The 25,559-nt window shown below is 35.6% G+C and overlaps 1 protein-coding gene across 1 annotated transcript; it reads right to left on the bottom strand.

The window, feature by feature from the left end:
- On the bottom strand, positions 4,662–9,019 carry LOC18765995 (O-acyltransferase WSD1). Its single transcript, XM_007198846.2, has 5 exons — positions 8,518–9,019; positions 7,668–8,216; positions 6,780–7,127; positions 6,500–6,637; positions 4,662–5,193 (listed from the first exon to the last, which is right to left on the bottom strand). The coding sequence occupies exons 1-5, from the start codon at positions 8,704–8,706 to the stop codon at positions 5,041–5,043; spliced, it is 1,377 nt and encodes a 458-aa protein (XP_007198908.1). The 5' UTR covers positions 8,707–9,019; the 3' UTR covers positions 4,662–5,040.

Raw genomic sequence — 25,559 nt, 5'->3', positions numbered from 1 at the left:
GGCTTTAAATCAGGGGATTCATCTGGTCATGGTTAAGCCGCTGCTTCAACCAAGCCTAAAGTAGTCTCAAGGCCTAAATCTCTTGTCATTCATAGTATGTCACTGTCGCTTTCCCCCTAATTTCTTTTCTTTGGCTATGCAATAATATCATAACTTTACTTGACCTGTAGCTAGCCGAAAGACTAGCATGACGTATAAGTCAAGTAGTGATGAAGATGATGATGGAATAGCAAAAGCTCCAACAAAACGGCCCAAGAAAGATCCCGTCATTTAGGTACTCTCACCTAAAGAATTATGTTAACGTTTTTAAAAATAATAATATTCTTGTACGGACTAACCATTATTTTTGTAGGATCTACCTGACCTTTCCTCACCCGGCCATTCTTAAAAGTTTATAGGCTTTGAGACCAAAGACCAATTTGATTCGCCGGTCGACAATACTGTCAATAGCTGAGGTTAATGAGGCCATTGTTGTGGCCTTAGCTGATGACAACCAAGGCAAACATGTCTCCCCTTTCAATGTGGTTGAAATAGGTAAGGATATAACGCAGGCAGACATTTTTCTTAATCAAACCTCCTTCCTTATCCTTTATGGATGCTCAACCCTCGATTTTTCCGCAGGAAATGAATGTTGGGACTTCAAAAATTGTGGCTTCATCAAAGACTTCGGTCGAAGTTGAATTTGCTTTACCTATTCAAGACACTACTGCAATTACAACACATGAAACGAGTGTTTTGCAGCTTGAAAAGGTACTTGTTTTAAATATATATATATATATATTAAGCAAATGCTCGACTTCCAATATGTTGCTCATGTTATGCACCTTTGGCAGGAAGCACTCCCCTCAGAGGCTATATTGGAGTCACTTCAACGCATGAGGGATTACTTGGCTTAAGCAAAGGCCACCACCACTTCTTCATACAATTCCTCCTTAAATATTGCGGCCAAAGCCACCATCCAAACCATCCTCGACAAAGACTATGCGGATTTAGCTAATGAAGCTCAACAAGCTCATCTTTGCTCATCCATTCAAAGTCTCCTTGATGCTCTTTTTTTTCCAACTGAGGATGAGTCCACAATCAAAAGGTTCATTAAGTAATTGGCTGAGGGTATCCAGGCCTACAACCAAGCTGTGATGGATTACAATACTGGCCAAACCTTAACTGAAAAGATTCAATCAACTAACCATATTTCGCAAGCCCACCTTCATATCTACCATGAGGGAAAAGAAGAACTGGACAAACTTGAGGAGGAGCAGAAAAAGATTGAGGCCAGAAAATCAACCATCCTTGCTAAGTTGACAATGCGGTCCAAGACTCTCGGCCACATCAGGTTGAACTAGAAAAATTTATGCGGTAACAGGCCGATTTCCAAGAGAAGGAAGACAACTACAAGACCTTGATGAGTGCAAAGGCCGAATTATGGGTTAACCTCAAAACCGTCATCCAAAAGCATCTTTAAAACCTGTCATGGTCCTTTTATGACCATTTTGTATTTTTATAGCTAGGCTACATTTGAACCTCAAATTATTTCTCTTTTATTTGGTTGATGAACTTTTGATTTTCATCAATAAATTTTGGCCTTTATTTTAGGCTTTGGATACGACTAAATTTTTTGATTTTGAAGAAAATAGTATCAGCCTTTATCTAATATTTTGTTTCTAAGTTTAGGCCGTAATTGGCTTAACACCTTTGCATGTATTTCTTCATAGAAATAATTTGCGGCTAAATAATAGGCTTTAGTTCCGGCGTTCTTGTATTGACAAGAAACCTTTGACAGCCGACACTATTCGGCCACTTTTGTCTGTGAACTTTTGTAGTGCCTAATCACTAACAAGTTCTTTATTTCTTTCATATTTAAAAAAAAAAAACATATTTATGGTCATAATACTAACATGTCCTTTATTGGGAACGTTGTCGACCTACTTATTTGGGTAGCGGCCGTTGAAAATAATATTTTTATGGAGACCAAGGGGGTGGCCACCCATGCTTAATTCCAAGCTGTGAGCCCTTCTTATTTTTGGCATTGATTTCGTGATTGCCCAAGCTATAAATCAGTGTACAAGTCACCTTGGTACAACCATAACTATTTTTTCCTTTTATGCTGGCCTTGCCCCCGAAGTCCGCTTCATTGGTCGGACTTGGCCTTCTGTTGGGGTCTGATAAACTTGACCATTTTAAATTGTGGTCTAATTACATCCGACTGGTCCCCTACAACCGTGTCTATTATGACTGCTTCAGGTTGGGTTCTGTTCAGACATTTCTCTTTTTGATCCTGTTGGTCATTAATTTCAAGGATGGATGTATCAAGTTAGGTCATATTTTGGTGTTCAACTTCGACCGCTTGTTGGATCGCATTCCCTTGGGTGAATTTTTCTTCCTCAACCAACGTGAGAGTTTCAATAGGAAAGTTAATTTGAGTTTTCAACTCTAAGGCCGACTCGTCCACTTCTCTCTCATTCACATGTTCCCGATTAACTTCATTTTCCTCTAGAAAAGTTGGTGAAACCGATGGCCGAACTTCAACCATACCAAGACCTTCCTCTTTTTCAACCAATGTGAGGTTTTCAAAAGGTAAATAGGTCGGAGTACTGAATTCCAAGGCCGATTCATCCACATCCTTTTCCTTTATATATTGTTGACCAACCTCATTTTCCTCCACATAGGTAGGTAGAATGAGTGACCGTATTTTAGTCATTTGATGATTTTCCTGCTGTGACTGAGATTTAAGATTGTGACTAAGAGTTTGCTCTTCGACCGCCAGTGGCTAGGCAATTTCACGAAAACCTTGGATCAAAAGTTCATTGGAAGCCTAAAACCCATCCGCCATCTCCATATATACATCTTTCACTTTAGATATTTCCTTTATGAAATTTTGATGTTCTTTGTCCACGCGGTCAACATATGGCCTTTCACCTATGTTAATATTATTTTGGTCGTTATAGTTAAAAATATGATTAGCTTGGTGGAAGCCATAACTAGGCTGATTATAAATATTGGCCGAATTATTTTGGCCATATGGGTAAGTATATTGTCCTCCGGCCACCTAATTGTACTGACCATTATAGCCATGTTGGCCATTCACATAATTTTGATATATCATATTATTTTGGCCATAATTGTTGTTTCCGCCACACGGGCTATTGAATTGGCTACCATAGCCATATTGATATGTAGAATCGCACTGACCGCTATAGCAACCTTGATGTGTATAATTATATTGGCCATTTTGGTTGTGGTTACCATACTAGGCGGTGGATTGGCTACTCAAGCCATATGAATTATAGCCGTTATAGCTCATCGGTTGGTAGGAATAGTTCCATTGATTTTGATCACTCATATAGTGTGTCCCACTGGGCGTGCCAAATTATGTTTCCTTCTTTTTGGCCGGGTAGGCCGATTGAAGGAGTTTTTTGTCCTTCTTTAATTGAGTGCAGGGCGCGTGCCACCACCAAGCCACAAATTGGCCTTGAATGGAATGTGAGTAGATAATGCGTTCGAAATCTGACTTTAATCAAACGATTGTTCGGCCGACCAAGGAACCTCCTCACGGCCTAGGTTCTTTCGCTACCTCGGAGTCAAGGCTTTATGTAAGCAACCAAAAGATGTGAAGTGGGTGGAGATGAAGATTGAAAGTGAAATATAAAGATTCGAAGAACACGTGCATAAAGTAAAAGGTGCTTCAATTTAAATATAATTGAAAGACAAGTGCGTAAAATAAATAATTTAAAGACAAGTGCGTAAAGTAAAGTGCGTAAAATAAATAATGTAAAGACGAGTGCGTAATGTAAATTGCGTAAATTAAATAATTGAAATGCGATTGCTTAAAGTAAAGTGCGAAAAGTAAACTAGATTACGAAGAACAGTAAAGATTAAGCGAAGACATGAATTAAAAGAACTGCAATTAAAATAGAATTGAAAAACAAGAACAAGAATGTAAAGGCATAATTGAAATCTACGGAAACTAGAGCAGAAAAAATAAGAACTAGGCTATGGCTACATTATACTACTCCTAGGATAGAAATTGAAGAGAATGTAAAATAACAAGTTGTGTGTTGTGTCGGGGGTCCTTTCTCTCTTCCATAAGCTTGGTATTTATAGGGGCTTCGGTGTGTCTCAATTTGGTCGGTCATCAATTGGCCTTGAAATCAATCATAATTGCTCCAGAATATCTTCAATCCCTTGTCTCATGCATGTGATTTAATGTGAATAATAATATTTGATTTGATTTTCCTTCCATCTTGAGCTCTCTGCCAATAACTTCAGTTAACCATCAAGCTGGCATAATTCCTTCTATATTTGAATTGTAACCTATGAGAAAATCCTCCTATGGATTATCTCTCTCCTTATTTAAGCATTTGCTGATTTTAAATATTCGGCCGCTTTTAGTCTTTCGACCGTATCTACACTTTCGGCCGCATATAGACTTTCGACCACTTTTATGCTCCCGGCCATATTGATGTGTTCGGCCAAATTGGTGTATTCCACCACATGTAGATATTTTGCTATATTTATGATTTTGGGCTTTTATCTAACCTTATTGATTAGGCCCACTGAAACATAACTTGGGCTCACTATTAGTTTAATTGTCGGATCTCGGACCTGACCCGGTCAAATTTCAACCAGTCCCAAACAAACCCACATTTAGTTTAATTGCATTATTTTTTACTTAAAACCCTAAAAATCACAAAAACATCCGTACAAAACCTAATCATCCTCGAGCCCGAGGAAGTGAAAGAACCTAGGCCAAGAAGAGGTTCCTTGCTTGGTCGATCAATTATTTTATCAAAAGTTAGAAGTGCAACACATCCATCTACTCACATTCCATTCATGCCCAAATTCATGGCTTAGTGGTGGCACGCCCGCAATTAAAAGAAGAAGGACCAAAAGTTGCTTCCGTCAGCCGCCTCGATCGAAAAGAGGAAAACACTAGTAAAATTAATTGGCATTTTTTTTAAGACATTTTTTTTAAAAGCAAAAATGCTGGAAAATAAAGTCTTTTATTTTAAAAAGTGGTGGAACTTCGACATGTGCAGCATCTTAATTGTTCCGCATCAGATCGGAGTCTTTGAGTATCATTTCCCAGGCATTTTGCATGCATGACTTGAACTTCTGTGGATCTATGAGACCTTTTTCCATTTTGAAGCCTAGCCTCACCTTTCCCATGTAACTAACAATGGTTATCTGAAAGCCCTGCAAATCCATATGTAAGTCATGTCATATTAGTTGCTAAATACCATATGGAAAAACAAATATAATACAAATTAAACTTGAAGATTCATCAATTTTACTTTCTTTTTTTCTTCGGTTGAACCATTTATTGAGTAATTACTTCTTTAAGGAATAATAAGTTGTGCAAAGAGTAGGAGGGAATTAAGTTATGTTTTCTAGGAGTTAAATATTTATGTAATTATATTTTTTTAAATGTCCGTCTTTTATCGCTCGACTTACAAATTTTTTTATTTTATTTTTGCAATTGTATTTTGCTAGATGTCCGTCTCAACCATTTCTTTCTTTTAATCGCATGTATAAATTGTTGAGACGGGCATCTAACAAAATACAATTGCAAAAATAAAATAACAAACTTTGTAAGTCAAATGATAAAAGTCGGACATCTAAAAAAACACAATTACAAAAATAAATATTAACTTTGTAAGTCACGCATAGCACGCGTGAATAAAAAATAAAAAAAAACCTCTTGCATGGACGAAAGCGGTTCTAGAGATACTAGTCATTTATTATGGTATATGTTGGTGGACCAATTATATGATACACCTTTACATACATGTATTGTGAAGCCACTCGTTGATGGTTTATCAAGTTATTATTCTATAATACAATACGATATGTGTATGCAGATTATTTTTGAAGGGCGTCTTTCTCTTTCGTAAGTGACGAATATGTCAACAAAATCTAACTTATGCTCAATTTTATTCAACTTTTGTCGTATTATGAACATGGTTGATTATTTTCAGGACTGGAGACTGTTTAGACCTAAAATCTAAGTGGTACACAAATATGTGACTAAAAACCTTAAATCATGCTCTACAATCACTCACTCTCTCTCTCTGTCTCACTATATATATATATATATAATCTTAATTAAGGGACATCTTGTGGGGTCTACTTTATATTGCATTTATAACTACATGTCTTAATCACGGCCAATTTATATAATTTTTTTACAAGAATAATCTCTCAATGTAGACTTAAAAGATAAATGACAATCTTTCAACTTTGGCAACAACAAAAAAAAATACTAGGATTGTATTTCAGTCAGAACCATAAAAGTTTTACTACACTAAAGTTGTCTGCAGCTAGAATTGTTTCCTATTTTTATCAACGTGGTAAGAATCACACTACAATAGAATCTTTCCTTACAATTTTTTTAACCGCTTATATTTAGAAGAAATAATAAATATATGATCAATGTTTGTATTTTGAAAAATTATCTAGAGTTATAGATTGATTTAATGATTCATAACAATGTGTGACATACCTGAGGTATACCTCCCATCAAAAAGTATAAACCTTTAATTGGATGATTAGCCAGAGACATTTTTTCCACAGGTCCAATCATATTTGAAATTACTATGCTGGAGTTCTTCACTGTGTGATGAATGTATCTGCTGGATGCCTGCAATATGTTAACATAAAATTAAAAATACATATTTAAATTTGAACTTCCAATTTTTTTCTTAAGCGGGACAAGCTAGCATTCCCAACGTCTTGACTTGCAGACCAGTGGTCTAGCGCATAGTCTCCTCTACTGTACTAACCTCATGGCTTCCAAATTTGTCCAGAATCTCCAGCAGCCTGCTCGAGAAATAAGCAGCTAAAGAGCTTCTCTTCTTCTTTATTATTTTTTGTGTGTTCCAGATAAAGTCCAGAGCATTTGAGAGTTGAGTTAACTTGGGTACGGGTATGTGCACCCAAGTGAAACGATTTCCCCATGGCGTCTTGCCGTTGGGTTTCATCATCTCCTCAATCGGCACATAATCCCCTATGAGCCTTGTGTTGATCAACATAATTGATGTACAATCTGCTTTGCTTGAACTTTGGTTAATCTCTTGCATGTACAGCCGAGTTCCAAAGAAGATCATCCCGGTGAGAACATCATTTACAGTCTGTAATAGTAAGTGAAAAAGTAAATTAAATTTACAATGAATAAATAAGTAGATCTAGCTCCATCCATATTAAACAAGCCCTCAAGTCCCATGATCGAAAATAGTTCTTCTGTTCATATTGGTGGTGTATGAGATGTTGGATAAATAGTATACTTATAGAATTTTCAGGAGTAAATTATGAAATACCAAATTTCCTCAAAAACAAGAAAATAGAGCAAAATTCAAGAGTTGCATGCATGTATTGGACGGGCCATAAGAGTTATATATTTGTACCGTAACATAAATATATTATATTATATGGGAAAATTTTGGGGGGATTAGGGCCATGTTAGGCCCAAACATGGCTCCATCCTTGCTTATAGCTAAAGTGGTTAAGAGCAGTTACTCTTGTACCCGAAATCCTATATTCAAATTCCCCTCCCCTAGTTAATATTGCTTGTGTCAAAAGTAAAAAAAATAAAAACCTTAAGGAAATGAAGTTTAAGAGAGAATAAAATTGCATATGACATTACTCAGACGAAATCCTATTATAAATCTTACCATTCCAAGCTTGTTCTTCATTGATTTAATTTGATCCAGAGAGAATGTCATAGTTGATACAGTACTTGGCCGAAACTCAATTGCATCATTACCAGACTTGATTGGTGTTAGATCATCTTCCTTCATGATCTTTAAACTGGCCGACCAAAAGTCTGAAATGGTGTTGCCGACAGCTGAGAAAGTTTTAGTCACAAAGTTTTCTTTTGATTCGGATCGCTGCTGTGAAGGAAAAGTTAAGGGAAGAGAAGGGTCATCAGCCCTTTGTAGAGAGGAAATAAGGGCACCCATGAGAGAGTAGCCATCTCCTAGGGCATGGTGAAACTTGAAGATTATATTCCCAGCTGCATTGCTAGTTGGGTAGTTGACAATATGAACTTCCCACAGTGGTTTGCCTTGTGGAAATCTTTCTGTTGATAGCTTTGACAAATAGTCATCAATATACTTGTCATATGATTTTGGGGACAAGTTGGAAGGGAAAGTAGGGATGTGCAAGTGGTCTTCAAGCTTCACTTCGACCCTTTTCCACTCTTTCTTTCCATTATTTTCAACCTGTTTCCAAATTAACAAATGCTCAAGTTTTCAACTGTCTCTTATAGATCTGTTATATCTTTGTCATGATGACGTGGGTGTCATAAGTACGTATTAAATATTAGTAATTTTTTTTTATGAAAAAATTGAAACAAAGGGATGATGCCAAGAGACTCCCTATATCAAGAAGATGATGCCGGTAAAAATAAGGTAATTGTACAAAAATATTATGATAAATTTGTGTCTTCAATCAATTTTTTGTTTTTTATTTAACAAATAAGATAGATATTATATTGCAATAAAGAGATAAAGGAGAACACACCATGATAGAGGAGAAACGCGGGCTAATGGGGAGGAAGACGTTCTTAAGCAAAAACATTGATTGAGACTCCAGATCGATTGGAATCTCAGATTCCAAAACAGCAAGAAACGAAAGAGATAACGCATCGCTACTGAAGTACTGACCATTTGGGCTCACTGGCTCCAGTCCTCCCAACTCCTCCAACTCCATCTTCTTGGTTTGTACTCCAAATCTTCATAGCACATCGATTATGTATTTATGGCAGAGTGACCAGCCAAAAGAAGAGAAAGATACTTGTTTTTCATTGGTCCTTCAAACTAATTCATGTGGCTAAACATGAAACTGACAAATGTCCACTTCATTTTTACCTTCTTTTTTTTTCTTTTTTTTAAGGTACAAGCGATAGTCTAAACTACTCTAAAATTAATCTAAACTCTAAGAATGAGAACTCGAACTTGGGTGCACGTGGACGGACTCACTACCCTATCCAACTGGCCTAACCCACATCTACCATTTTTACATTTTTCTTTAAATAATTGTATATTGTAAAAATGGAGAAAATTCCCTAGTGATATTCTTGGTAACGTTGTTGTCCTAGGTTTGAGGGTTAAGCTCTCCAGAGCTTGGTATTTAGAATTTGTATTGAAAAGGTAATTACATAGAAATCTCAACAAATTTTAGACAAGCACAAAGATCATGAAATCACCGTGAAAGTTTGACACGGTGGGGAAGCCCCCTTGTACAGTAAGTTGCTTTTTCAAATGGCTATTTAGTTTCTGCTGTTCGTGTTCAGATGTAGAGATAAATACGAAGGCCCCCTTCCATAAAAAATCCTTCCCTTGTTCACAGAATTGGACCACCCACCACCACCGCCCCACCCATCCAATTAACTTCCCGTCTCATCCACCCTGACCTCTTCATTTATAGAGAAGTCTTTGCCATCATTTCTGCACTGTATCTCTCTCTCTGCACTGACAGACATTAATTAAAAGGTCCTTACAATAAGCAGGCGATTACAATTGAATTCTTTGGCCATGTTTGTTTGGCAGGACTAGATCAGATTTAAAATGGACTAAAATCCTAGCGCATCTATAATGCGGGGTAAGTTACGCAGGGTTTACTTTATAGCCATCGTATCAATCCAATGGTTAATATTAGTAAGTTACATTTGGGTCTCTTTTATCCAGTAGAAAAATCACAACCCTCGAGTAAGCTTCAGTTTCACCTTCTCCCTTCTCCTTCTTTATCTCTCCTACCCCTATCTCTCTATGTGACAGCCAACAACCTCACATACAGCACCCTCTCTCTACCTCTTCTCCCACCACTCAACCCTTCTCCTTCTCTCTCTTTGACATCCACAAAACTCAAGTTCCAGTCTGGTGCTCTACCAAACAACTCAATAGGATCGACTTGAGGTTTATTCCAATCCAAGCCAGTCCAGTCTAATATTCTAAGTCCAATCCTAGTTAGTTCAGTTCAGCCCACCAAACGAGGCCTTTAAGTATTGTCCTAAAAGTAGAGGTTATACACTCATACACGTCCTTGATTAGTCGTCTCATAAAATCCAATGAGGATATTTCGTTTGTATGATTCTAGTAGTAGTTGAGCTAAAACTCATGTATGATAAGAGGAATTTAGGGATCCTCATAAAATCATCTTTGTAATTTTGTTATAGTTAAAAAAAAACTCAATGGATTTTTTGGGGTTGGACTTGTTTTAAGAAATCAATGGTAGTTTTGTAATTTGTAGAAAGTTTGAAGCCTCTTTGTTATTTTGTAAATGGGTTTTGGGTGTGTTCCTAAATTACATTTCATGTATGGTTTTTTTATAATCTAGGCCCTTATATTGGTATAATAGTGAATCTCTCATAAAAGAATGAGAATTAAAAAGAGCCTTCTTAATTTAATATTTATATATGAATAATTTTATTAGAAATTACTTTTCTTGATTATTCAATGCAAAAGTATTGATTAAGCTTCATATTTTCTAACATTCATTTTGCAATACATCTGTATACACATAAGATGGATATGTGCACTATTATAGATATAAAGAGGACATGTTTTCTAATGTAACCCATAATCAATTACCAGCCATAACGGTAATAAAATAGAAAATTATTTCTCTTTATTTTGACAAATAGGATCGTTTCCAAATATTTTTATAAAACCCAAATAATTCATAGGTCACATGAACCGTATTGTTGATGATCTCTTTCGTACATGTGAGGTGAGCCATGTCAGTACACATGGCCCCCCCTTTGATTGGTGGGCACCTTCTATAGTGCACCAGGTGCACCCATGCACCATTTGTCCTTTATGATATTTCCAAATTTTTAAAAAAATTGGTTACCGGTTATACAAGTTATCAAGTTTTCACTTTTTGAAAATACAATTGTATAAGGGTCATGCAATTATGCCTTCCTATTTGGCAATTGGCATATGATTGAATAGTGATTTACAGTAGTTTGGATATGAGAGTACCATAACATTGTAAAAGGATCCTAAAACTTATAAGTTACAAGATTTGGGTAGCGATTTACAAGTTTTTGAACAAGGATTACAACATTAGGGTTCACTTAATCCATAATGTTGTAAATGAAGTTATCAAGTTTTCACTTTTTGAAAATACAATTGCATAAGGGTCATGCAATTATGCCTTCCTGTTTGGCAATTGGCATATGATTGGATAGTGATTTACAGTAGTTTGGATATGAGAGTACCATAACATTGTAAAAGGATCCTAAAACTTATAAGTTACAAGATTTGAGTAGCGATTTACAAGTTTTTGAACAAGGATTACAACATTAGGGTTCACCTAATCCATAATGTTGTAAATACTCATTTACAAGGATATGGATCCACATTACAAGGAATTGGTAACTCCGGACCATAAGGATGTAAATTGGGTCCTTATTCAAGTAAAATGAGGGTTTACAAGACTAAGGGCCGATTTTACAATTTTGGGATACGAGGGTACCATAACCTTGTAAGGAGGATCCAAAAACATGTAAGCTACACGATTTGGGTAGTGATTTACAAGTTTTTGTACCACGATTACAACGTTAAGGTTCTCATAATCCTTAATGTTGTAAATCCTTATTTTACAAAGATATGGATCCACATTACATGGAATTCGTAAGTGCGGACCATGAGGATGTAAATTAGGTCCTTATTCTAGTAAAATGAGGGTTTACAAGATTAAGGGCCAATTTTACAATTTTGGGATACAAAGGTACCATAAGGTTGTAAAGAGGATCCATAAACATGTAGGTTACACAATTTGGGTAGTGATTTACAGGTTTTTGCACCATGATTACAACATTAAGGTTCTCATAATCCTTAACGTTGCAAATCCTTATTTTACAAGGATATGGATCCAAATTATAAAGAATAAGTAAGTTTGGACCATGAGGATGTAAATTGGGTCATTATTCTAGTAAAATAAGAGTTTACGATATTAAGGGCCGATTTTACAATTTTTGGGATACGAGGGTACCAAAACGTTGTAAAATGGATCCATAAACATGTATGTTACATGATTTAAGTAGTGATTTACAGGTTTTTGTACCACGATTACAACGTTAGGGTTCTCATAATCCTTAACATTGTAAATCCTTATTTTACAAGGATATGGATCCAAATTACAAAGACTAGGTAAGTCCAGACCATGAGGATGTAAATTGGGGTCCTTATTCTAGTAAAATGAGGGTTTACAAGATTAAGGGCCAATTTTACAATTTTGGGATACGAGGGTACCTTAACATCGTAAAGAGAATCCCTAAACTCGTAACTTACAAGTTTTTGGTAACAATTTACAAGGTTTTGCTACTGGATTACAACGTTAGGGTTCACCAAATCCATAATGTTGTAAATCAACCTTTTACAAGGATATGGATCCATATTACAAGGAATTGGTAATGGTGGACCTTAGGGATATAAAATGGGTCCTTATTCTAGTAAACAATAGTTTACAAGATTAAGGACCGATGGTACCTTAACATCGTAAGGAGAATCCCTAAACTTGTAACTGTTTGGGCCTAAATTTGACACACCAAAGAGATCCAGAAACAGGCCCATGGTGAAATACTTATCCAGTCCCAAAAAACCCAAAGCGTAGAAAGCTGTCATATTGGGCCTTTGAAGATCAGCCCACAAAATATTGTTTAAACTCAAGCCCAAGAGACTAAAGACACATTCACGTGGCTACCTCACCTCTCTGGAAAGTCAGCAATTCCAACTAGAGTTTTTATGTGAGAAGGGACGTTTCTGAAAACACTGCCGAGAAAGAAAAATCAAAGAGGCGTCTATGATCAGAGACTTTTTTGCTCCAAAGCAACACACCATCTTCTAAAAAGATTTCGCAAATCACGTCTTCAAGAGCAGGAAACAGGGAGTTGTTCAGAAAATACGAAAGAAAAATCAAAAACCGCCATAGGATCAGCTCACACAGATGGTGGCATTAAAATAGAAAAACCGTCAGCCAGGAAACCAGGGAAGGGATCGCTATAGGAAGTGACCACTGGGAGTCTATCTGCCATAATTGATAAAAATCTTTTCTGCTTTACGTTTTGAGAAATCTTTTGCCGCCCATTATTAAAATATAAAACCACCTTCAAAAGGAGGGTCTCTTATAAAAACAGAAGCAGGCAAGAAAGAAAGGACACTCAACTCATCAACCAAAAAAAACAACAGCAAGAAAAACAGCCAAGAGCTCACTTAAATTCCAAGAGAAACCAACCTTAAATCAGAATTCCAAGGTTCAGACTTAGAAAACAAATTTCCTAGAACGAGATCCCTCGCTACAAATTTGGTTCAGCAAAAGCCAAGACAAACATAGTCTGAGTTTTCACAACTATGAAAACCTCAACAAATTTTACAGCATGGTTCCAGTTTGCTAAATCCTCGAGAATAGCCACTTCTGTCCCTTCAGACTGAAGAAGTCACAGTTCTGCCCGCTCAAGAGCCTCCCAAGGCTTGAAGTAGATTGAAGCTCTGCCAAAATCGAACTTTGGTATCGATTTACAGCTGAAGCCAAGCAGCTAAAGTTGTTGACAGTACAGTCCAGCATAGACATACCCAATCCAGCCCGGATCAGAAGTTTCTACCTAGGCGGAAATGGGATTCCAGCCATCCTTTTGCCTTTCTAGAGTTGATTTCTCCCTTCTTAATTTTGTAAAAGGCAGTTCTGCCTGAAACAGTACTCTATTATTATCTATTCTGGCCAGAACAACCATTTTTGATACTGAGATAAATTGTGAAAGTCCTCACCAGTCTGAGGCAAGAAAAGAACTTACTTGGGAGATATTCCTCACCCAAATTCACAATCGTTTGTTTTAGAAGTCAGTAACTTGAGGCGCAAGTTATCCACTCTAAAAATAAGTCTGCTAGAATTTACATTGCTAGCAGTGGCACGCTCGCACACCAAAGAAAGCTGACTTGTCGACCAACAAGTGGTCTCCAAGCCAGTGGGGAACTTCGCCCTTCCACATCAGGAGTTAAACACGAAAACGGGTGAACAGTAACTTACAAATTTTTGGTAACAATTTATAAGGTTTTGCTCTTGGATTACAACGTTAGGGTTCACCAAATCCATAATGTTGTAAATCACTATTTTACAATGTTATGGATCCACATTGCAAGGAATTGGTAATGGTGCACCTTAGTGATGTAAAATGGATCATTATTCTAGTAAAAAAATATTTTACAAGATTAAGGACTGAGGGCATCATAACGTCGTAAAAAGAATCCCTAAACTCGTAACTTACAAGTTTTGGTAACAATTTACAAGGTTTTGCTCCTAGATTACAACATTAGGGCTCACCACATCAATAATATTGTAAATCACCATTTTACAATGTTATGGATCCACATTACAAGATTAGGGATTAGGAAGAACCATAAAGTTGTAATCATGATGCAAAACCTCGTAAATCATACCCTTTTTTTTCTTTCCTTTTTTTATGGTATCAAAAGCAATTGTCAAACATGAGACAAATTAGCCTTAAACAATTCAAATGTTCCTTTTCGGAAATAAACTTATCCAAATATATAGTTTAATTTTATTTTGTATTTTCAAGATAAACTTATAAAGCATGCATTTCTAGGAATAAAATGTATAATATGATTGCAACCACATTTGCATTAATGTGCATAAAATTCAATTGCAAGGACAGAAATTACAAATTGCATTGTATTAAGCAATGTTTTTATGCATTCTACTAAGTTTTTTGCTCATGGATTACAATCTTTTGAACATACAATTAATTATGAAGGATTTATCATTAGTGAGAAATACTACCTTTCATAATTGAGCAAAGATAATGATAATTGCAAGACTGAAATGCAAATGGGACTACCTTTTTAAAAAAAATTCCTTTTTATATAAATTTTTTTTTTTGGGTCTAAATCGAGTTTCATTCAATAAGGAGAGGAGAGAAAAAGAAAAGGAAAGCAAAAGCAAAAAAAAAACGTGAGGTAGAGATCTAAAAAAGAGAACATAAAAGGAAGGAGAGGGGGGGGACGAAGGAGAGAGGGGGAGAGGGAACCAGAGAAGAAAGAAAGGGGGAGAAGAGGGAGAAAAAGCAAAAAAAAAAAGAAAAAAGAACCAAAAAGAGGGAGGATAAGGGGGGAAGGGAGGAAATGAGGAACAATGAGGCAAGAAGGGGAGGGGAGATGGGTCGGTGACCACTTCCCCCTCTGGCGGCCCTAGAAGAGAGGGGGGATAGGGTTGGGAGCTTTTTTTGCTTTGTAAAAAGCTTATTTTCGATGTCGTTGAGCTGTTAATATTGCCTCAGATGCAAATGGGACTACTTTAGTTGTCAATTGCACTACTAGAATGCAAATTACCCTACCTGTTTATCAATTGCATTGACATATCACATATTAAATTTAAAAGAACAATTACTTGTGCACAGATAATGGCAATTGCTCAACTGGAATGCAAATAGTACTACTTTCTTTGTCAATTGCAGAACGGGAATGCAAATGGCACTACCTGTTTGTCAATTGTATTGACAAATCACATATTGGGTTTACAACGTGAACAACTCATATTATAGTGTTGGGCACAAGACTATTCCATAACATTGTAAAGTTTATCCGTAATCTTGTAAAAGGTGTCCTTATTATTGTAAACCCTTGTGTTTACAAGAATAAGGACCACATTTACTTCTCCAAGGTCCACCCTTACTTAACATTAAAAGAGATCATTTCTAATGTAAATTATAGTATTACAAGATTATGGATTATAAAGAACTTTAAAGTTGTAATCATAGTGCAAAAACTTGTAAATAGGAATCAAAATATTGTAGTATACGAGATTAAGGATCCATTTTACAAGTTCATAGAACACTTACGTCCAAACCATTGTAATACAAGTCCTTAGTGTTGTAAACCGCTGCGTTTACAAGAATATGAACCAAGTTTACATTTCCAAGGTCCATCATCACCTTAAGTTTGTAACAGAGATCCTTTTATTGTAATTTATGATATTACAAATTTATGGATACACGTTACAAATTTATGGAATATGGAGGTCCAAAACATTGTAAAAGATGTCCTTAATACTGTAAACCCTTGTGTTTACAAGAATAAGGACCACATTTACAAAGTTAAAGTCTACCCTTACCTTATCATTGTAAGAGGGATCATTTCAATTGTAAATCAGGCTATTACAAATCTATGGATAAGGAAGAACCTCAAACTTGTAATTGTGGTGCAAAAAATCATAAATGAGAACCCAAATCTTGTAATGTACGAGATTAAGGATTTGCGTTATGAGTTTATGGAGAGCTTACGTCCAAAGCACTGTAATACGAGTCCTTAATGTTATAAACTATTGCATTTACAAGAATAAGTACCAATTTTACATCTCCAAGTTCCACAATTACCTTAACCATGTAATAGAGATCCTTTCTATTGTAATTTATGATGTTACAAGTTTATGGATACACTTTACAAGTTTATGGAACATGGAGGTCCAAAACATTGTAAAAGAGGTCCTTAATACTGTAAACCCTTGTGTTTACAAGAATAAGGACTACCTTTACTTCTCCAAAGTCTACCCTTACCTTATCATTGTAAGAGGGATCCTTTCAATTGTAAATCAGGATATTACAACGCTAGGGATAAGGAAGAACCTCAAACTTGTAATCATGGTGCAAAAAATCATAAATGAGAACCCAAATCTTGTAATGTACGAGATTAAGGATCTGCGTTACAAGTTTATAGAAGGCTCACGTCCAAAGTACTGTAATATGAGTCCTTAATGTTATAAACCATTGCATTTACAAGAATAAATACCAATTTTACATCTCCAAGGTCCACAATTACCTTAACCATGTAATAGAGATCCTTTCTATTGTAATTTATGATATTACAAATTTATGGATACACTTTACAACTTTATGGAACATGGAGGTCCAAAATATTGTAAAAGAGGTCCTTAATACAGTAAACCCTTGTGTTTACAAGAATAAGGACCAAATTTATTCCACCAAGGTCCACTCTTACCCTATTCAAGTATAATGACCCAATTTACTTTCCTAATGTCCCAAGGTACCTTAATATTGTACTAGATGTCTTCATCTTTGTAAATTACGATATTACAATATTAAGGATGAGTTTTAAACTCTTATGGAACACACCTGTTTAACATAGAGTAATACTATACCTTAATATTGTAAACGTTTGTGTTTATAAGTATAATGACCCAATTTACCTTATGAATGTTCCACTTTACTGTTTGTCAATTGCAATTTTGAACTTACTATTTGTCAATTGCATTATTTAGTGTCAATTTCCCACTAACTGTTTGTCAATTACATACGAGTCCTTACTATTGTAAACCCTTTGGTTTACAAGGATAAGGACTTAATTTACTTCTCTAATATCCCACCTTCCCTTTATAAATTTATTTTCTTAATTTTAATATATTTTAAATACATGTTTACAACATATTTAGAAAGGCCAAAAATCGCATATTTTTTACCAAAAAAAAACTTATTCACTTTCGGGTTACAAAAGCATTAGGAATGGGAAGTGAAATCATGTGGAAAACGAAGTCAAAAGTGAAGAAAATAGGCACGCATGATAAACATTATTTTTGTTTTTTTATGTCTTAAATGTGAATAAATTACTATAAGGAACTAAAATACGACTACATAGTATAACTCATTTACGTGTTTAATATCAATCAATGATAAGATATTCAACTTTTAAGACATAATATCAATAAATATCCACTTATATTATAATAAATATTATATGACATACTTTGAAGCCACACTATAATTACTTCTCAAGATGACATATTCTTATATATAAAAATATATGTATTCTTGTTTATTCTAAAAATAACTTTAAACAAATGTTTTAGAACAAAAGATGACTCATAACATCTTCCAACAAAAAATTTCCTTATGATCCGTCTCCCTTTTTTGTTCATATCTTCGTAATATAATTGGTTCATGTTCCGATAAAAAAAAATGTTAAATAAGAATATATAATAATATAATACTTAAATAATATATATTGCACTTTATAATCAATATAGAATACATAAATATGATATTTACATGTAATATGTACAATTTCAACTAAAATACTCGAAATTTTATATAAGTATGTAACATAATAAAATACTAAATGGGGCAATAAAGGAGAAGAAAGTGATTGAGTTACCATTACTAATTCCTTAAACTCGTAACTTACAAGTTTTGGTAACAATTTACAAAGTTTTGCTCTTAAATTACAACGTTAGGGTTCACCGAATTCATGATGTTGTAAATCAGCCTTTTGCAAGGATATGAATCCATATTACAAGGAATTGGTAATGATGAATCATAGGGATGTAAAATGAGTCCTTATTCTAGTAAACAATGGTTTACAACATTAAGGATTTGTATTACAATGCTTTGGGCGCAAGAGTTCCATAAACTTGTAAAGTGGATCCGTAATCTCACAGATTACAATATTTAGGTTCCCATTTATTAGTTTTTGCAATCTGATTACAAGTTTAAGGTTCTTCATATTCCATAATCTTATAATACCCTAATTTATAATAGAAAGGATCCCCATTACAAGTTTATGGAATGTCGAGGTCCAAAACATTGTAAAAATGGTCCTTATTATTGTAAACCCTTGTGTTTACAAGAATAAGGACCACATTTACTTCTCCAAGGTCCACCCTTATAATACCTTAACATTATAAGAGAGATCCTTTCTAATGTAAATTATAGGTGTTGTATTGCACCATTAGTTCTTCCTTCAAATTCTGTTAAATTTTCTGTCAAAAGTGAGGATAAATTCAGAAATTCATCAACAACTCTCCCCTTCCTCCACAAACCTCCATTGCCGCAACCCAATCCTTGCCAACACCCAAAAATTCAATTAAAAAGATGCCGTACAATACCAAGAATATTTTCAAATATTTATAATAAATACCTTCAAACCATCAAACAGATTCAAGATCTCGCATTTGAAGCCGTTTACGAGAACCCAAGTCACGTTCTTTACCCAATTCAGTACTCTTATGCTTTTCCCCAACAATCTAAAACAACCCAAAAAATACGCGCCGGAAAAAGAACCAACCTTTGAATCCCATCTGGGTATCGAGACCAACCCTTCTCCTAAATCACATCGGTCTTCCATAATCTTCGAACCCAATTCAAATACACCAATTTAAAACCCAACACTTTTGCAAGAGCCACTAAATCTGACTCATGGGTGCTAAAATTTATAGACTTTTGAAACAAAAATGAAAAAAGGTAAGTACTGAAATGATGAATCTTTGCACCTCCCCAAAGGAACAAGAATGGAAGGTTGAACCATAGGTTCAACACAAGAGGAATCTTTCTTAGACTCGGTTCGCTGTCAGTTTGCAAACCATCTAGAGGTTGAGAGGGAAGAGGGGTTGGTGGGTTAGGGTTTTGAAGTTTTGTGTAGTAGACCTGTGGGAATTTTTATTATTTGATATTCAATTTGAATTTCCAAATTTCCAAATTTATAAATTTTGAAGTTGTGGAGGATAAGGAGGATTGTGGATGAATTTCCGAATTTACCCTCACTTTTGACAGAAAATTTAAAAGAACTTGACGAAAGGACTATTGGTGCAACAAAACACATATTTGAGTGACCTCTGCAACAAATAATTAAGTTCAATGACCCAAATACAACTACGAGTATAATTGAGGAACTAGTGCTGCGAATAACCCAAGTTAATATGTGAAAATCTAATGCTTTGTACCTTTATTTATGTGGATCTGTATGACCTAATACTTTCTATTAACTTGTATTTATTTTACCCTTAATCAATTCAAATGTTTATTTTGGAAAATAAACTTGTCCAACTGCATAGTTCAATTTTCTTTTGTATTTTCATAATAAACATATAAAGCATGGGACTACTATGATTGTCAATTGCACAACTGGAATGCAAATAGGACTACTTTGATTGTCAATTGCACGACTGGAATGCAAATGACACTACCTGTTTGTCAATTTCATTAACAAATCACATATTGTATTTATATTTTCAATGAGTTGTGCATAGATAATGGCAATTGCGCGATTGGAATGCAATGGCAATTGTGCGATTGGAATGCAAATGAGATTGCTTTGTTTATCAATAGCATGACTGGAATGCACAAGACATTACCTGTTTGTCAATTGCACATATTGTATTTACATTCTAACAATATGCAAATTGAAAAGGCTACCAATAACATGACAATATGCATACACTAATTGTAAAAACGGACTAACCAATTGCTAATTGGATTCAAAAATGACATACCGAAGTACCTATTGCATTTTCATTACAAAAATGCAAGGCAACAAATATAATGTCGCATACTCTAATTGCAATAACAGACTAGTCAGTTGGTTAGCATTATGAAAATGCAAAAAGGTTGCCAATTGTATGCTAAGTTACGTACACCAACTGCTAAAAACCCCTTACAATTTGGTAATTACACGCCTAAATACCATATCAAACTTCAATATACTACAACAATTCCGATGAAGATGAACTCAATGTCAGAGCTCATAATATCATTACAATTAAGAAATTCTACCTAATGCTTTTCAAATGAGTCACAAAAATTTCAACATCAACAATATGCCTAACATGAAAATATATATATACTGAAATTAATCATATTGGGTGTTTTGTCTGCAAAAAAAAAAAAAAAAAAAAAAAAACTCAAATCACAATGGGTTTCTTTTCAGCAAAAAAAAAACTCACATCCACATCTCGACCACAATGCCAAGCTAAATAAAAAAACAGATAGTACAAAAAGAATAGTATGACTGAAAAAGAAAATTAAAGCTTCGTAAACAAAAGGTGCAAAGAAATAATTAAATTTCTAAATAATTATATAAAGCAACAAATTGAAATCTCACATCCAATACAAATAAATATTCAGCACTACAAAAATGTTAATAAGATAGGGAAATAAACCAAATGATCTAATATCCAGTAAGTCACTTGGAAGCTCGACTTTCCTTGATGAGCCTAAGATTGCCTTTTTGGTATGAGCCACAGTAATCACATCAAGTTGCTAAAATGTAAATGTATGAATTAAAGAGTTAATTAATGCACATGGAACTAAGACTAAGCAGAATTCAGATAATAGATGATGCCTTAAATAATCTCTAATGTTTAATAACATATATAATGATGAAAATTTAAAACTCACATACATGAAGGGTAGACAATCCTAGGATAGTAAGCATGAGAGAGGAGGTAATAAACAGGGCTTCCTATGTAGATGCACACATGATGAATGAAAATCAAGCAATTCATAGAAAATTACAGCACTCTTTCTGCAGGACAACACCAAGTGAACATCCAATTGTCAGTTAGTCAGAGAAAGCACAAGGTCAGCAAAAAATTAGAGAGACTAAAAGGAAACTAAAGCAACTAACAGAGGCTTTTATTGTTTGGTTGTTAGGTAGCTTTCATTAAAACTCCAAAAAAGAGGCAACCTTCACCCGCATTTAGTAGAATACTGACAAGAAGAAGAAAAAAATCAATCATAACAAGCTTCCAAAGATGATATTCATAAATCAATGGGGCTACAGGAGGATGAGAAATCCTCACACCCCCCATCCCACACGACCAAAACTACAAACAAAAGCAAAAAACCACATAAAAAAGAAGAATCCGGGCTAAACAAAGCAACACTCCAGAGCCCAGGAAAAAGAAAAAGAAAAAAAAGAGACTAGAATGACATCATAGCACATTCAGGAATCCGAATATGAAAATAAGATGCAACTTGTAAACACAAGAACCAACTCAGAAAAATAAAATAAAAAATCAATTGGAAAAGAAAAAAAAAACCAAAAAATGATGAATGCAGCAGTAAACTCAAAATTAAACTAACATTACCAAATCTACATCTAGTTCAACACTAATATGAAATCCTCACCTTGTCTCCAATTTAATGGTTCAAATACAAATTAAAAAGTTGAAAACCTGCAGAGACCATAGCCCAATATTAAAACCTAAAACTTACAATATAAATTAGAAAACTCAAACCTTAAATCATTAAAATTATCTTGGGAGATAGACGGCAGGGATCGAGCTAAATGGGGGTTTCAATTGGGGCTGAGATTTTTGGTATGGGTTTGGTTTTGAAACGAAGCCTGGGAAGGAGATTGAGAGACCATGAGATATAGAGATGAGAGAGACAATTAGGGAGAAGAAAGACAGAGATACCTGAGAGGAGAGGAGTTGTGTTCGTCGCGCTGTCTCGTCGTCACAACAGGAGGAGAGGAGCGATTTTGGAAGGAGTCGAACTGGAAGAGAGAGAAAACAGAAACCCAATGCTACTGAAGGAGAGTTTTTGTTTTTGTTTTCTTTTTACCTACAACAACCGATTTATCCGGTAGCTAACTCAACGGTGTGGATAACTCCACATCACCAACTACTCATCCAATGGTCTGTAACAATGGGCGCATCCATGCGCCAAGCCCACTGTAGAATTTTCCTTGATTGGTGGGCCTTGACTGGAGCAGGTGAGGTGAGGTGAGAAATGTCAGTAGAAGCTGACTTGGAGATGCTGGTGCTCACATATGCCAGGTGCTCACGTATGCATAGTGCCCGGCGATGCCTGGTGCTATGCTATGTGGTCGACTATACTGGGTGATTGGAGATGTTTGGGTAAATCAGACTTGGGGTTTAGGCGAGGTCAACCTATGTTAATAGAAGCCACCAAGTCCTTAGTAAAAAGCAACTCTTTGGGTGAGGACTTTTACAAGTAACATGAGTTTTGGTCGAGCCGATTAGATGAAGAGATATTTAGTGATATACTCATTTCTAGCACTAATATTATAAATAAACCCTACACAATTGAATTCCTATAAACAAACCCAAAAAAAACCCAAAAAATGATAGCTGGCCTTATTGAATTTAATATTAATTATTAAATTACTTTGATGCCCTATTGAGTGCTTTGGGTATTTTTATGAGATTTTGGAGTTGGGCTTGTTTTAAGAAATTGATGGCAGTTTTGTAATTTATAAGAAGTTAAAAGCTTTTTTGTTATGTTGTAAATGGGCTTTGGGTGTGTTTCTAAAGTCCATTTTATATAGGGTATTTTTATAATTTTGGCCCCCATATTGGGTATAATAGTGAATCTCCCTTAGATGAAATCTAATCTGGTGCCTAGCTACAATCATCACCGAACCATAATGGTATTAGTGGCATCCGAGCAGGCGAGATGTGTTGTGACCGTCATCACCGAGCAGGCAAGATGCCTCGTGACCGTCATTGCCTAGCCATAATGGTCTCTGTGGTGTCAGAGCAGGAGAGATGCCTTGTGACTGTTATCACCATGCCATAATGGTCTCGATGGCTTCCTAGCAGGCGAGATGTGTCATGACTATCTTCATCGAGCCATAAAGGTCTTGGTGGCGTCTAAGCAAGCAAGATGCCTCGTGATCATAATCACCGAGCCATAATAGTCTAGATGGCATCCGAGTAGGAAAGATGCCTCGTGTTCGTCATCACTGAGCCGTAATGGTCTCGATGGCATCTGAGGTGGCGAAAATCATTAGCGTCAGTACAGTCTTCACTTAGCCAAATCAATCTCAGTGGAGTCCGAGCTGGCGATATCCGATCTAGTTCCTCATCACTTTTACTTTAATTTATTTTTATATTACTCCATTTACTTAAGTTTACAATGTAAATAAGGAAGTACCCCCCATTTGGATTCAAATAAAAATACTAGAAAATCAAATTCCTATCAAATCAAAATATGCAAAATCGGTTTTAGTGCAAAATACGATTTAGGCTAAAAATGATTGCTCATTAAGTCAATATATACTTCATACTAAAATCCCATAAAATCAAGTTTTCTTATTTAATGTGTAAGGAATAAAAGCCGCCAAAAATTATCTTGAGAAAATGATTATTCCGAAAAACTATTTTTCATACTTAATCAATTTTGCACCTCCGTTAAAAAATTTCTGAGTCCGCCACTGGATACAGTCATCACTTAGCCAAATCGGTTTCAGTGGCGTCCGAACTGGCGATAACCGATCTGGTTCCTCGTGACTGTCATCACTATGCCATAACGATCTTAATGGCGTCCGAGCAGGTGAAATCCATTGGCATTGGTATAGTCATCACTAAGTCGAATCAGTCTCATTAGCGTTCGTGCTGGCGATATCCGATCTGGTTCCTCATGATAGCCACCACTAAGCCATAACGGCATTTGAGCTAGCGAAATCCATTGGTGTCGGCATAGTCATCACTAAGTCGAATCGGTCTCTGGCGTGCGAGCTGGAGATATCCAATCTCATTCCTCATGACAATCATCATTAAGCCATAACAGTTTTAATGGTGTCCGAGCAGACGTGTAGTTTAAGCTCTCTCAATCTCGATGGAGTCCGAGTTGTTTTAGTCTCGATGGAGTCTGAGTTGTCTCAGTCTTGTTGGAAAACGAGCTGTCTCATTCTTTATGCTATCTAAGTTGTCTCAGTCTCGGTGTAGCCCAAGCTATCTCAGTCTCGCTAGAAAGCAAGTTGTCTCTGTCTCGGTGCTATCTGAGTTGTCGTAGTCTCGATGTAGCTCGAGCTGTCTTAGTCTCAGTGCTATCAAGTTGTCTTAGTCAGGGACGAACCTAGCAAGGAACTAACCTGGGCTATATAGCCCAAGCGACTTTTCTTGTCTTTCAACACAAAATTACACTTTGCCCACCTTTGCTAGCAAGAAAATTGACTTGAAAATCTTTGCAAAGGATAGAAAGTGTGTAAACATAATTAATTTTTCCTTGATTAGTGTGAAATTAATGTTACCTAATATTGGAAACTATTTTTTTCTTTTTGAAAACATTGGAAACTTTACTTTGGATTAATTATGTTCTACATCAATTCTGAGTTGATAAATACGTGATCAACTATTTTTAGATTTTTTGGAAAAACATTCATATCACTAGTTTTCCTTTTCTTCGAGCTATAGCTAAAAGAATTACTTCCATTACATTTTATTATACGAGTTCCTATGAGAAAATTAGTCGAAGACTTTTATTGTCATGAAATAGGGAAACCTTTGATAATAATATTAGTGTTCTTGCTTATATGAATAATATCGATCAGTGAGATTTAATGAATTAATTAGTTGCTGACAAATTGTCTTATATATATTATTTAATAGGTTATACTTTTATAATGTCATGTCAATATTAAAAACGTAAGAGATTAAAGATTCTTTGGAATTTTTTTTGTTATCAATGAAATTCACTCCTATCATTGAGTTTTCTATCTTCTTAGTAGGTTTGTACGTCAGGTAAATTTAACCCACTCCATTTTGAAATCCTGGGACCGTCTCTGGTCTCAGTCCCGGTAGCCCGAGCTGTCTCATTCTCTATGGAAACCAAGATGTCCCATTCTCTATGGAAACCGAGATGTCCCATTCTCTATGGAAACCGAGCTGTCTTAGTCTCAATGTAACCCAAGTTGTCTCAGTCTCGATGTAGCCCAGGCAATCTTAGTCTCATTGTAGCCCCAGCTATCTCAGTCTCGCTGCTATTCGAGTTGTCTCAGTCTCGGTGCTAC

Source organism: Prunus persica, chromosome G3, assembly GCF_000346465.2.
Source record: "Prunus persica cultivar Lovell chromosome G3, Prunus_persica_NCBIv2, whole genome shotgun sequence".
NCBI lineage: Eukaryota > Viridiplantae > Streptophyta > Magnoliopsida > Rosales > Rosaceae > Prunus > Prunus persica.
The sequence above is the reverse complement of the archived record's forward strand: the minus strand, read 5'-3'. Positions and strand labels throughout refer to the sequence as shown.